Source organism: Phyllosticta capitalensis (genome assembly GCF_038381095.1).
Source record: "Phyllosticta capitalensis strain CBS 128856 chromosome Unknown BKA78scaffold_7, whole genome shotgun sequence".
Lineage (NCBI taxonomy): Eukaryota > Fungi > Ascomycota > Dothideomycetes > Botryosphaeriales > Phyllostictaceae > Phyllosticta > Phyllosticta capitalensis.
In genome coordinates this window covers 283768-297788 of record NW_027117445.1, presented here as the reverse complement: position 1 = coordinate 297788, position 14021 = coordinate 283768, and the positions used below count along the sequence as shown (strand labels likewise).

The window sequence follows — 14021 nt, the reverse complement described above, 5'->3', positions numbered from 1 at the left end:
CGCATCAAAACTCCCCGCCAGCTGTGATTTATCAGCATCCCCATCCGTACAAAATTATCCTCACCACTCGTCGTCACTGAGGCTCGGCTGGCGGTTCGGCGCGTCCCATCATCTTCTTTAATCTCTCTTTCATCAACTCTCCATCCCTTCGCTTCGCTCCCCCCACAGCCCACGTTGCTCCCAATCTCCGACTCTGTGACGTCGGACAAGCATGGGCTTGCTGTATGATCCATCCCCATTGTCTGAATCCTCGTAACTAACGCCACCAAGAGCGCTGGGCACCCCGCTGGACTGGCCAGAAGCAAAAAAGGTCGCCGGCCAGGTGCGAGAATGGGGCATCGAGGTACTTCAATTGCGTCCTCGTCGCATCAATGACTAACCTCTGCAGCAACTGCTCGCAATATGGCGCCGTGCAAAGGCCAAGGAGCGCGACGCCATGCTGTGGGGTGACGAGGTAGGGTGCCCGCGTCGCACATCTCCCGCCGTGCAGCTGCGCTGAAGCTCGTGTCGTGTAGATCGAGTACCTCGTCGTCGCCTACGACCACCAAAACAACAAGGTCCGCCTGTCGCTGCGCCAGGCAGACATTCTCGAAGCCCTGGCCAGTGATGAGAAGCTGCTCAGCCAGGGCGGCGGCGTGCCCGACGTCCAGCGCGGCGACCCCAAGTCGGTACCTTTTTGCCTCGCCGTCGCCAACTGCTGACCCCAGCCCAGGAAATCCGACGTCGCTGCGCCAGTGTTCCACCCCGAGTTTGGCCGCTTCATGCTCGAGGCTACGCCCGGCAAGCCCTGGGGCATTGGTTTCAAGGACTTGCTCGACGTTGAGCAAAACATGAAATGGAGGTCCGTTGTCGACGAGCATTTCCGCGTTGCGCGCCCTTGAAGCTGAAACCCGCAGGCGCGTCATTGCAAAGGAGCACATGGCACCAAACGAGTTCCCCATCACCATGACGACCTTTCCGCGTCTCGGATCCCCCGACTGCATCACGCCTCCCTATCCTCCCTCGGGCCCCAAGCTGCGCTCCCAGTTCCTGCCAGACGAGATTGCCAACCCGCACATTCGCTTCCCCACCCTTGCAGCAAACATTCGCGCCAGGAGGGGCCGCAAGGTCGAGATCAACGTGCCCGTGTTCCGCGACGAGCGCACCCCGTGGCCGTTCCACGATCCCACCGTCGACTACGACTTGCACAATTGGCCCGAGGACGACGACGTGCGCAATGGCGCCGCCAAGGAGAACCACATCTACATGGATGCCATGGCCTTTGGCATGGGCAGCTGCTGCGTGCAAATCACCTTTCAGGCCAAAAACATTGAAGAGGGCCGCAAAATGTACGACCAGCTCAGCCCGCTGGCGCCCATAATGCTCGCCTTGACTGCCGCGACGCCCATTTACAAAGGCTTCCTTGCGGATACGGATGCCAGGTGGAATCAGATTAGCAGGTCGGTCGATGATAGGACGCCAGAGGAGCTGGGAGAAAAAGTAGGCGCAACCCCGGAGATTGCAAAGCTTGGGAGCTAACGGTGCTGTGCAGCCGCTCGAGAACGACCGTTGGCGCATCCCAAAGTCACGTTATGCGTCCAACTCGACGTACATTTCCCAAGACGCGCGCTTGCGCAAGGAGTACCTCGACCCCAACCTGGTCGTCGACCCTGCGCTCAAGGCGCGCCTGATGGAGGGCGGCATGGACGACCTGCTGGCCACGCATTTTGCGCACCTTTTCATCCGCGACCCAATCGTCGTCTTTGCCGAGGACCTGCAGCAGCTGGACCTGGACAAGGTCGACCACTTTGAGAACCTGCAGAGCACGAATTGGCAGCACATGCGTTTCAAGCCGCCGCCGCCGGGCAACGACACGGGCTGGCGCGTCGAGTTCCGCCCCATGGAGATTCAGATGACGGACTTTGAAAACGCGGCGTTCTGCATCTTCATTGTGCTGATTACGCGCGCCATCCTGTCGTTCGACCTCAACTTTTACATCCCCATTGCCCGCGTCGCCGACAACATGGAGACGGCGCACGCCCGCGACGCCGTCAACACGCAAAAGTTCTGGTTCCGCAAGGACCCGTTTTCGCCGCGGCCGGCAGCCAGCACCAACGGGCGCAGCGGCGGGACCAACACGCCAGGAGCAGATGCCACACCTCCCCCACTCGGGCCCGTCGAGGACGAGTATGCGCAAATGAGCGTCGACGAAATCATCAACGGGTCGGCGTCGACGGCCGGCTTCCCCGGGCTGATCCCGCTGGTCGAGTCCTACCTCGACAGCATGAACGTCGACGTCGAGACGCGCTGCGAGCTGGCGCGCTACCTCGACCTGATCCGCCGCCGCGCCGACGGCTCGCTGTGGACGGCGGCGCGGTGGATCCGCGAGTACGTGCAGACGCATGACAAGTATCAAAAGGACAGCGTCGTCGGCGACGACATGCAGTGGGATCTCGTCAAGGCGGTCGAGCGCGTCACGGTGAGTGATGGCAAGGATGAGGTTGCGCGGCAGATGTTTGGCGAGAGGAGGGGAGGGTTGAAGACGCAGTGAGGGAGTGGAGCGAGCGAGGAAGTAGTAAGGACAAGGACAGACTAAGTGAATGGCAGAGCGAAGACTAAGCAGAAGAGCGAGAACCGATTCCGCTCTAGTAGACTCGAGGCAATTTGATTTTGACTTGAGCATTTCCAAAGCAGCAGGCAAGCAGGCAAGCAAGCAAGCAAGCAAGCGAGCATAGATTTCGGCGGTTTGGTTTCTTCAGAAAAGTCGGTGCTAAACGGCGGTCCCTACATACGTACAGTACCTACAATTAGAAGCGAATCGAATTGAATCGATGCATACATCATAATACACCAGCCAACAATCTACACATATCCCTATCAAATCGACAGAACGCGCGTCAGGTTTTCCACTCACTCTCTCGCCTTGCTGCTTGCTCATCGTGCCGTGCCGTGCCGTGTCGTCAGCGTCCAACCCCAAGACAAAAACGTTTTGTTTTCCTCATCCGTCCCTTGTGCGGCACAACACAGCCAGCAGCATCCATCTGTCCGCCGCCCAATCGCCATGCCATGTTCTGTGAACAGCACTCCATCTGGCGGCCTGTTGAATAAACACTAGTCAAGGGGTGAGAAGCGACACGACCGCCTGGTCCGGCGAAAAGGGTCATCAGTGGGAAAAGCAAAGCAAAAATGCTAAGCAAGGGTCCGGAGGTGGCTTCGCAATGGATATGATATAAAGATTGGGAAAGGGGGGCCGGCCGGACGGGCGAGAGAGAAGAAGGGGGGTTCACCTCATTCATGCACTATTGTTCCATGTTTGGATGTCTGTCCATCACAAGGTTGGTTCTTTGTGTTTGTTCTTTCTTGGGCACGATCGAGTTGCTTTGGCGGTCGGTGCGAGGGCGGTCGGAGGTCGGTCGGTCAGTTGGTCACAAGCGGCAAGATGGATGATGGGGGTGGTGGTGGTGGGAGTGAGCACGAAAGCGCCGGATGAATGAATGAATGGCCAGGAGCGAGCGGGCGTCGATCGATGCAATAATGCGCCACACACACCACGTTACTCTCACATGAGAGCAGCTAAATCAAGAGTAGAACAGTGATGTATGTCTACTGCTGCTATCCTACCACTCACCCACTTTGAGCTAGCTAGAGTCTCAACTGCTTGCCAAGTTGCGACGCAAAAGTGTTCTGCGGATTGAGCAGCGCCCCGCCTTGTTGCTGCGAGTGAGGGGGAATTGAGCTCGAGACGATCAACAGGTCGCTTGTCCTTGTCTCTGTGTTCATATGAGTCGAGCAACACAAGTAAAGGAGCATGTGTGCATGGGAATGGAAATTGTGGGCCTTGGGACTGACTTTTGGGGCGTGACGCTTTTTTGCAATGGTGGACAGAGAGGCGGGACTTCTTGAACAACTCAACTCAACTCTCTTATCGTTTGCTCTCAAAATCTCGATTCGTGCTGCTGGTTTTCCTTGGAGGGTTTGTCTGCTGTTTTGATTTGAGATGATTGATTGCCGGCTACCTAGCCAAGGGAAATTGGAAAGTTTGGGGGTATATAGACTTGAACCAAAAAAAAAAAAAAAACGCCATACCATCCGACCCCCTTTTCCCTTGCCCTCCTCTTCCCCTCTCACACCCCCTTCTCCTCTCCTTCCCCCCTCACGCCCCCACCCCTCCACTCCGCGGATGCCTCAACGCAAAGCGGAACCGATCGACCCTAAACAGGCGATCCAGCGCCAACGTGCGCATGCGGACGACCGCCTCGCGGCAAAACGTCTGCGAGCGCCAGTCATACGAGCACAGAATCCCGCGCAGCATGCCGCCCTCTCTGCCACACACAACCACCGCCGAGGGGGCCGTTCGGCGTAGAACGCCGTGGCCGTCATGTTGAACGTGTCGATGAGGGTGAAGGCGCGGGTGCGGTTGCCAAAGGGGGAGGGCGCCGACGAGGTGATGAGGCGCGGTGCCGCCGGCACGCACTCGCCGTGGCGGTGGTGGTGGCGCGAGTGCACGCTGCCGGCGGCGCTCCACTGCAGGCGGCCGTGGTTGTAGCCAAACAGCCGCTTCTCGCACTCGCCAATATCCGCAGGGACGCCTTCGACCCCGATGAAGCTGGCTTGCGTCGACCAGAACTTGCCGCGGTACACCTTGCGCAGCATCCAGGGGGCGGCGAGGGCGATCACGACGGCCGGGAACAGGAAGACGATGGACAGCACAAAGAGGAAGGTGATGAGGTGCGACGAGATGTATTGGCGCTCCGTCTGGTACGAGATGGACAGGTTGGCGACGCCCATGACGCTGAGGATGAGGTAGACGGGGGAGCCGCGCAGCAGGATCTTGGTGATTTTGCGCATCAGCGTCTGCTTGACGATGAAGGCGTGCGGCTTCATGCTCTTCCACGTGATGGAGGCGCCGTACGCCCCGTCGAGCAGCACCTTGTCCTTCTCGACGATGCCCGCGACTTGTGTCAGAGGCTCAATGTCCCACAGCCGCACGCCCCACGCGTCGCGGACGTGATGCCACTCGGCCCGCCCGTCGCTGGGCAGCATGCAGATGAGGCGCTCGAGCAACTCGTCGCTGTCATTTGCCAGGCTGAGCCGCGCAAACGCCTCGAAGCTCGAGTCGCTGCGGTCGACCCGCGGCCGCCGCCGCAGCAGCCCCATGAGCGCGTACGACATGTCGCCGCCGGAGCGCTGGTCCGTCGTGCGCGTCTCGAAGCACTCGAGCGCGATGCTGACCAGCTCGAGCGGCGTCAGGTGGATCGAGCCCTCGTAGTGGTCGATCAGCTGGCGCACCGTCTTTGCGTCCGACCACGCCCGCGACGCAAAGTTGCGCTTGGCCAGCTGCTCGGGCTCCTCGTCCGGGTCGCCCACGCTGTAGATGCGGATGCGGTGCTCGTCTGGGCAGAGCAGGATCTCGGGGAGCGTCCACAGCCGCGTTCCCCACTCGTGGAACCAGTAGTCCTTTGCGGCGGCGGAAAAGGGCTCGTGGAGGTTGGTAAAGGATGGGCCCAGCACGATGATCATGCTGTAGGCGGCGCGGACAATGTCGCAGATGCGCCAGACGTCGTCGTTGTCGGCGACGACGCTCGAGTGTTCGCATCCCAGGCACTCGTAGTCGAGCCAAAAGGCAGGGACTCCGGCTGCCCGAGCGGCTTCGATGCCGTAGTTCTTGAGCATTTGCCTGTGTTTGGGACCCAGGTGCGTGCGGATGCGTCTCTCTTCTTCTGATATGTCCCAGCCCTTCAGTTCGTCCTCGGTGGCCACGCAAAACTGCCTCCGCGTGTACGACAAGAAGACGTATTCTGGGTTGGTCACATTATCTTGCTCCTTGATGTAATCGGATACTCTGCGCGTCGTGCAGCCGCCGTCAGGCGTCAAAAAGCAGAGGTACCGCGGGCGGAAATGGCGGCCAGGCAAATCGTCGTAACGGGCATCCATCAGAGAGTCCGAGTCGCTGACCGCGCTCGTCCAACTGGGGATTCTCCTGTGGTCCTGACACGGCCGTGATGGCTGAATCTTCTCTTGCTGCAAAAGCGCTGCGCTCTCGTCGTCCTCGTTCTCGTGACCAGCGCTGATGCGTCGATTCTCGGCGGGATTCCTCGCCACCTTGGTGTATCCCCAATCCTTGTACCGAATGGGGTCGTAGAATCCCTTGTTGCGGTGTTCGCCTTCGAGATTTTTCGGCATCAGGAGCTGCTACAGTTAGCGTGATATCAGAAACAGACAAGGACAAGCGTACCATGAAGATCATCAAGATGCAGGATGGAAGCCACTTGAGCGCGACCATCGTCACCCTTCTAATCTTTTCCACCGTTGTAACTCTTGAAATTGGAGAATAGAAATCCTGAAGCATTGGTTTCCGTACGGAAGAAAAGGTCCAGTTGGACAGCCGAATGAGCGCGGGCGTTCTGTTCTTGGGCTTGCCTATCCGCTTCCAAGCAACGCGATCATTGCCGACGTCGCCAAAGCTTTGCACCTACAACGTCTCAGCAGGTACGGATGCTATATACCTGGAGATGCTCACCTCCAATAGTTCCAGCTTGCCGTCGTCGGGTCTGATGCGGTACTCTCGGTCGTCGTCCTCGGCAATTTTGAGGATTCTCCCAAACGCATCTCGATGTCTGAGCTCCTTGGTTTCGTCATGTAGGGACATCCATTTCCAGCTTTGGCTGTGCTCTTGTTCTTGCTTCTTCTCATCCACGTCGTGAAGTGGTACTTCAGAGAAAAGCTTGCTCTCGCTTTCGAAAGTTCCCTGTGCAGCCTCGACGTCTGGTTCCGAAGACGCACGACTTCCGAAAAGGGTATTCGACTGGGATGCATGTCAGCATTTGGTGTCGATAGCTTTTCTCACAACGTACCGTTGCCATGATCAAGCTGATCGACGTGAAACAATCGAAAGTGGGGACTTGGACCGTGCAATGGTTCCCGCCGGTCTGATTGCGTCTGCAGCTGTTGAACTTGTTGAATATTGGTGTTTCGAGTTATGGGAATGAACCTTTTGTATAGAGAATAGGCAGGCATACCCTGCCACACTGGGATCCATTGTAAGTGACTCCACTTGGAAATGGTGTTTTGACATTGGGGGCGAACGTCTAATTTGGGGGCTTTTGCGAGGCACGACAAGTTATATATGGCTCTGCCGATCCGCAGCACCTTCTCCAACGGGCAAATTAGTAGCTCGATGGCACGAGCGAGTTGGCCCAATCCTCCACATTGGTGTAGCCGTTGCCGTCTGCGTCCTTCATGCTGTCGTCCGTGGACGAGTCCGTGCCCAGCTTCTCCTCAGCCTCATCAGGAATTCCATCACCATCCGTGTCGGTGCGCTTCGTTCCAGGGTCAATGTAGCCTGGGCCGTTGACGGGACTTGCCGTTTCGTCTGATATGAGGTCTCCCTCTTTGCCCCAAGACTTGAGCTCGCTGACCAGATATGCGTCAACCGAGTCGCGCACCAAACTTGCGCCGGCGTGGTTTGCGACAAAGTCGACCGCTGCGGTAGCGTTCATGGCAGTTGATGGGGCTGGGTAGTCGTACTTGGTGTCGACGAGGTTCATGCCGCCGTAGTTTGTGGATGCGACCCCCAACTCTGACCCATTGAGCTCTCCATCCTGGTCAGAGTCGTAAAAGTTCCCCTCCACATAGGCGTAGAAATTGTCATTTCCACGTGTGAAGGCAGTCTTTGAGGTGCTGGGGCCTGAGATGAAGTAGTTGCCTACGACGTTAACGTACGATTTACCATCGGAGCCGCCGGCGATGTAGCCCCCACCCGAGCCCCAGTTGTAGACGACGTTGTTTGTAAAGTCGTTGACTCCTTTGACCTTGGGATTGCGTGTCTTGTTGTCGATGTACAAGTTTCGGAACAGGGAAACGCCGCCTTCGCTCTGCATGAGACCGCCGCATGAGTGGGTTTCCAGGCCTTGGCCGATGATGCTGTTCTGGATGGTAATGTTGGAAACTTCTCCGTTGATCGAAAAGGTCTCATCGCGGCCCCAAGAGACGGAAATGTGATCAAAGATCATGTTTTCTCCGTCGGCAATGGTGATGGCGTCTTTTCCCTTGTCTCCGCTCTTGCCCATGCGAATACGAATGTAGCGAACAATGGCATCGTTGGCGTTGGAAAAGGACCAGCCATTGCCATAAGTGGTGACTATTAAACTGGTCAGCAACCGTTGATTGGATCCGAGGGATTTGCTTACTTCCTCCGCCAGGAGCAGTCTGGCCCAGGATTGACACCCTCTTACTAACAACCATGCGGTCCGTGATGTTGATGGTGCCACCAACTGCAAAGACGACGATGCGGTCCGATTCAGACACGGCGTCTCTCAAAGAGCCTTTGCCGTCTTCATTCAGGTTGGTGACGACATAGACACTTCCATCTCTTCCACCCGTGGCATATCGCCCAAAACCTTCAGCCCCTGGGAAAGCGAGCTGTTGGCAAATCGCAGGCCAAACTAGGGCCGCAAAGAGAATGAGAATGGAGGAAGTTCGAGAAATCATGACTGAAAAGAGCGGCAACACTCACAGAGTGCGGCATTGTGAGTTGATGGGGTAGTTATACCGACTCCTGCCAAGAAAGGTGCGTGTGATCGACGCGGACTTGTAGAGCGACTTGAGGAAACAGCAGACGTATATAGCTAAGCGAGGTTCCAAAACACGAATGCTCGTTGGAGGAGCATTGGTGAACTGCCTTCCGAGGGTTCGTTTGAAACGATCTTGGTGGGTCGGCTTCCCGCTCGCCTATTTGTACGACCGTGGCTTTGGTTCTGTGCGTCGCTGGGCGCCTCCATGGAGGTCATGCAAAGAAACGGGCTGAGATGATGAAAATCGACTGTCCAAGTTACTTGGGATTGGTTTCCCCTTGGCTTGAAACTCGTCTTTGAAATGGGATGACCGTTCGAATGACCAGATGCCCTCAATTCCCCATCTTCAATGACATGAAGAGCAGAAAGCCCAAAAGAAAAAAGACATGGAATTGAGGGTGGATATCGAACACTGAGCAGGACTCAAAGACGCAAAAGAGAGTAAAGGCAGGGGGAAATAGGTGAAAACATTCTGCTTCGTCACAGACAGATTTCAACTCCATCTCCTCCCGATGACCCGACAATGAGGGCGAGGCGGGAGTGAGCACTGCTTGGAAGCTGCATCGTTGGACTGCAAAGGAGACACGTTACAAAGTACAGTCCCATGTTCACGGCAGATATTGCAGTCAATGGAGCAGACAATGGGTCCTGAAGATTCATGAGTCGAGCAAGTGGTGATCCCAATTGAAAGTGATTCCGCCCGCGAGAGCCTTTCGTTGTTCCAGTAGAGCCATACGATACCTCAAATCGTAAAGAGGTTGCGATAAGGGATGAGAAGAAGAAGCTGGCGACTTTGCATGTCGCATGCAGAAAGTTGTGGTGTTGTGTTTGGGAGAGAAGAGCGGTGGGTGTTTCATCCCCCGCCGATGTGCAGCGAGCATCCCGTCCCACAGGGCCGGTTACGTCACGCAACTGCCCCACGTCGCGGCCGTCGAAACCTAAAAGACAGTTGTACTCCTCGACTTTGCTCTCTCCTATCAACACTCTCGCTGCTACTGAACGGGCCATTGTCAAAAAGCCCGTCTCATCAATCACCTGTCCAATTTTCAAATCTTTCCAATTGACACATCCGAAGCAATGGCTGCTCAATCCTATCCCCGCCCCGACTTTGAGCGCAGCAACCTTCGCTGGAAGTCCCTGAACGGCCAATGGGACTTCTTGTTCGATGATGACGATAATGGATTGTACGAGCGCTGGCAGCACAGTGGTCTTCCGGCTCAAGTCGAGGTCAAGGGCATCGGCTCTGGAAAGCCCGTGGCTGCCTCTGAAGCCGACAGCATCACCCACAAGATGGTTGCTGGAACCCAAGAGCTCATGAAAGGCAACCTCGACTTCCGCGGTGCCGTCGCTACCAAACACGACAAGCGCCCGATCACGGTCCCGTTTGTCTTCCAAAGCCCAGCGTCTGGAATCAATGAGCGGGGCGATCACGAAGTCCTGTGGTACGAGCGCATGGTTGAAGATATCCGGACGCCAGATGAGAAAGAGCGAGGAGACAGAGTACTGTTGCGCTTTGGTGCGGTCGACTACGAGGCAAAAATTTGGCTGGGCGGCCAGTACGTTGGCGGACACCGCGGTGGACATGTGCCTTTTGATGTCGACATTAGCGACGCTCTTGCTTCAGGCCCGAGCGGTCCTGTCCGGTTGACCCTTCGAGTATACGACTCGGCCTACGACTTGCACCAACCGCGTGGAAAGCAGTACTGGGGTGCAAAGCCCGAGAGCATCTTCTACACACCTTCCGGTGGAATCTGGCAAAATGTCTGGCTTGAGACCGTCCCTGCTGCCAGGATTGCGGACAGCAGCAATGGGACAGTCCTGCGCTCCAACGACGTTGAGAGCGGAAATCTCAAAGGCGAGATTGCTGTATCTGGTAGGAAGACAGGACATGCGTACAGCGTGGAACTTGAGGCGAGCATTGGCGGCTTCTCGGTTTCAAAATCTTCCAAGTTGGATCTTCCCAAAGACCTCGACTTTGTCCGTGTCGAACTTCCCTTGCGTCTTTCCCAGGAGCAAAGAGAGAAGCTGCCCGCCGAGTTCCTCCAGCGTGCGCCTCTGGACAATGATCGTTGCTGGCACAACGGTGTTGCTCTCTGGTCTCCAGACTACCCCACGCTTTACGATCTGACCCTGCGTCTTTATGACTCGACAAGCCAGCTTGTGGACGAGACCAAGATGACCACGGGCATGCGCTCCATCGACTGGACCACCGGAAACGGCGCACTCAAGCTGAACGACAGGCCCATTTTCCAGGCGCTCTTCTTGGACCAAGGATACTGGCCCGACACTTTCATGACGCCCCCGTCCTCCGAGGCCCTCAAGGAAGACATTGCCATGGCTAAGAGGATGGGATTCAATGGATGCCGAAAGCACCAAAAGGTCGAAGACCCCATCTTTTTGTACTGGGCCGATCGTCTTGGATTCCTTGTGTGGGGTGAAATGGCAAACGCGTACCAGTTCAGCCAAGCCTACGTCGAGAGGTTCAACCAGGAGTGGACAGAGGCAGTCAAGCGTGATATCAACCATCCATCTATCGTTACATGGACGCCTGTCAACGAAAGCTGGGCGTACACCGACCTCCACGACAATGTAACCCAGCGCAACCACATCCGCGCCCTTTACTACCTGACAAAGTAAGAGAATCCTCATACATTTAAGCAGCATTCTGACATTTTTCAGGACTCTTGACCCAACCAGGCCCATCAACGACAACTGCGGCTGGCAGCATGTGTTGACTGACCTCACCACCTTCCACGACTACAGCGACGCCCCAGCATTGGCCGAGACTTGCAAGTCACTGGAAGGTATCCTGGCTCCAAAGGCTGGCCGTGGCATGTTTGTCGAGCCAATTCCTGGTGTGGACCCTGGCTCAGCACACAAGCCTGGCGCTGTGGTCATGAACACGGAGTTTGGCGGCGTCAACATTGCGCTCGCCGGCGCTGGACAAGAGCGCGAGTGGGGCTACACGACGGCGAGCGACCCACAAGATTTGCTGAAGCGGATTGAGCGCCTGATGAGGGCTGTCGTGGAAGCCGGCAACTGCAGTGGCTTTGTCTACACCCAACTGTGAGTATTCCTTGTACGCTTGAAGATTGATGACTGAGCATGGCAAACAGCGCCGACATTGAGCAAGAAACAAACGGACTGTACACGTTTGATCGCAAAGAGAAGCTTCCCTCGGCACAGGTCAAGGCCGTCGTCGACGAAGTTTTGAGCATCTTCTACCGCCAGAGGGGTTTGTAAGCCCGGCGCGAAGCAACGGCAAAGGGACAATTAAAAAGAAGTTTCACAGTGCCTGTAGAAGGACGGCCTCGACAGCAGAACCTACCTCGCAGTTCAACATCACGGAGCTCCAGGATACGGACGTCGTTGGCGGCCAAGAGAAATCGATTGGTCGACTTGCTAAATGGATAGGTAGGAAAATGAAGAGAAATGATCAAGAAAAAGAAATCCAGCAACCTTCCGTGCGCCTTTTCGAAAAACACCGTTGCAACCGTGCCGTGAGCAGTCATCCCCATCGTCGTCCCGTGTCGAGTTTTTGCCCCCCTAATCAGTTCTTCTTGGTCATGACGGTCGCGCTGCTGACCTTGACAGTGACCTGCTTCTGGGTGCAGGTGCCACCGCCAGAGGTGCTGTACTTGCACGCATCGGAGTTGCCGTACATGTTCAGCGGCGCGCTGCCGTTGACCAGGACATTGACGCCCTTGTAGACGAACTGCTGCGAGAGTTGGACAACTAACCACCTGTCAGTCTTGGCCCAACCTCTAGTTCTCACTCCCACACCAGAGAGAGATGAAAGGAGACTCACTATCAACATTCAAATCCGAGGTAAACAGGACGACGGGGTTATCGCAGGGGTCGTAGCGGCCGCCGCGGTTCATGCCGGGCTGGTACCCGTACCCAGAGCGGCAGTGCGTCGTGTTGGGCTGCGCGCTGAATGCCACGGTGAAGTCGAGCGAGCGGTACACGCCCGACGGCACGAAGGAGCTGCTGACGTCGGTGACGTTCCAGTAGTAGCTCGTCTTGAGCGCGCTGAGGTCGATTACGTCTTTGGTGGCGGGAGCGGCGGCGGCAGGGGCGGCCGCTGCGCCGGCAGCGAAGAGCGCGAGGGCGGACGTGAGCGCGGAGGCGAGCATTTTTGCTGTTGTTGGCGTTGGTGTTGCGTCGGTGACAAAAATTGGGCGGTTGGATGATTTGATGGTCGGCTGCTGGACGAAGAAGAAGAAGAGAAACCTCGAGCTTCAAGAGAAGATGGGAGCGAGCGACTGGATGTGGGTACGTAAACGACACGAGAACCAAGCGAGTGTTCGTGTTTAGGGATGTAGCAACAGCGGGCGATGCGAGAGCGGGCCTTGATTTACTGCTCCCTAACCGACGAGCAGACATCTCGCTTATATACCGTATATCCTCCCCACACTGGCGATGGTTGCAACTCTGGGGTCGCAGTGGAGTGTAGAGTCCAGGTCCCAATAATACGAGCCACCAAGGGTCCTTGGCCCCGTCGACCCATATTGTGGCTTGATGCCGGCGCCAGCGCGCCACGGACCCTGTTTTTGCGCCCGCCCGCTCGCTCGCAGGCGAGCTCTGAAGACGACTGCCGTTGTCGACAGACACCACGAATAATGGGGACGGACACGGGGGAGCAGCACGCGAAGAAAGGGTGGCGGCGCGCCTAGTCCCAAGTCCAATTGCCGAACCACAAACTGCAACTGCGCCCTGCCTTTTGCGGCAGAGGCTGAGCAACAGACCGCAATTCTCAATGTCCATGGAACTCCAAAGAATCCGGTATGAGGGTGCTTCGAGCTTTCCGGTCCCTTGGTGCAGCAGCCGCGTGGTGGCGAAGGGGAGAGAAGACTCCAGCCGTCGACAATCTGGCGGCTAGTGGACGGCTATGTTGCTAGGAGTACCGTAGAGTACCATCGCGTGCGCCTTCCCCGACGGCCCACCTCGTGTACATACTCCACCTCCACACATGGCCGTCGTTGTTCGTCCATTGAGGAGAATCGTGGTAGCAAGGGATCCGGATCAACACGTCGGTGGTGGTTCGATGGTTCGGAGGCAGCGCGTGGCGGCCCGCAAGCGAGCAGGGCTAGCCGTAAACGGCATTTCGCCTCGCCTGGAGCGCTTTGGATAGTCTGCGCGTCCGTTTGTTTGCTCACAGCGTCGACGGATGGGGAAAGATGAAGCTCAGCGAGCGGGTCGTTCTTCGCGGCAGGGACGAAAGGAAGGAGAGCGGTAAGGCTGTGTTCCGAGAGCGTGTCTCGGCCATCTCATGAGTTACTCGTGGATGGAGAGTCGTTCTTTGGCTGTGCTGCTGTGATGGATAGGTTTGGTCGTCAAGCGGCCGCTGCTGGTGGTGGGGGGGGGGAACTGAAGCTGAATTGAGGGGGAAGCTGCCCATGACGGCTTTTGGGTGCCATGGAGTAGAGCAGAAACGAGTGGGATTGTGCGCATCGGACGCTCGCATTG

General features: G+C 56.9%; 6 protein-coding genes across 6 annotated transcripts; 3 read left to right on the top strand and 3 right to left on the bottom strand.

Moving 5' to 3' along the window:
• Positions 1–211: 211 nt before the first annotated feature.
• BKA78DRAFT_354078 (glutamate-cysteine ligase-domain-containing protein) lies at positions 212–2530 on the top strand (the record flags this gene model as incomplete). The annotated part of the gene is made up of 7 exons (XM_066891664.1): positions 212–222; positions 271–343; positions 389–454; positions 516–664; positions 713–841; positions 897–1479; positions 1532–2530. The coding sequence occupies 7 exons, from the start codon at positions 212–214 to the stop codon at positions 2528–2530; spliced, it is 2010 nt and encodes a 669-aa protein (XP_066742356.1).
• A 1627-nt stretch (positions 2531–4157) lies between these two features.
• Positions 4158–6171, bottom strand: BKA78DRAFT_372257 (uncharacterized protein). The gene is made up of 2 exons (XM_066892733.1): positions 6082–6171; positions 4158–5967 (listed from the first exon to the last, which is right to left on the bottom strand). The coding sequence occupies exons 1-2, from the start codon at positions 6160–6162 to the stop codon at positions 4165–4167; spliced, it is 1884 nt and encodes a 627-aa protein (XP_066742355.1). The 5' UTR covers positions 6163–6171; the 3' UTR covers positions 4158–4164.
• A 108-nt stretch (positions 6172–6279) lies between these two features.
• On the top strand, positions 6280–6833 carry BKA78DRAFT_159684 (uncharacterized protein). Its single transcript, XM_066883089.1, has one exon. It carries the CDS (start codon positions 6369–6371, stop codon positions 6681–6683), a length of 315 nt encoding a protein of 104 aa, XP_066742354.1. The 5' UTR covers positions 6280–6368; the 3' UTR covers positions 6684–6833.
• Positions 6834–7145: 312 nt separating this feature from the next.
• Positions 7146–8469, bottom strand: BKA78DRAFT_332200 (pectin lyase fold/virulence factor; the record flags this gene model as incomplete). Its single annotated transcript, XM_066889960.1, has 2 exons — positions 7146–8119; positions 8169–8469. 2 exons carry the CDS (start codon positions 8467–8469, stop codon positions 7146–7148), a joined length of 1275 nt encoding a protein of 424 aa, XP_066742353.1.
• A 942-nt stretch (positions 8470–9411) lies between these two features.
• On the top strand, positions 9412–11918 carry BKA78DRAFT_337403 (family 2 glycoside hydrolase). The gene is made up of 3 exons (XM_066890246.1): positions 9412–11185; positions 11232–11618; positions 11669–11918. Exons 1-3 carry the CDS (start codon positions 9630–9632, stop codon positions 11793–11795), a joined length of 2070 nt encoding a protein of 689 aa, XP_066742352.1. The 5' UTR covers positions 9412–9629; the 3' UTR covers positions 11796–11918.
• BKA78DRAFT_318061 (uncharacterized protein) lies at positions 11919–12910 on the bottom strand. Its single transcript, XM_066888751.1, has 2 exons — positions 12361–12910; positions 11919–12287 (listed from the first exon to the last, which is right to left on the bottom strand). Exons 1-2 carry the CDS (start codon positions 12686–12688, stop codon positions 12103–12105), a joined length of 513 nt encoding a protein of 170 aa, XP_066742351.1. The 5' UTR covers positions 12689–12910; the 3' UTR covers positions 11919–12102.
• Between the last annotated feature and the right edge of the window lie 1111 nt (positions 12911–14021).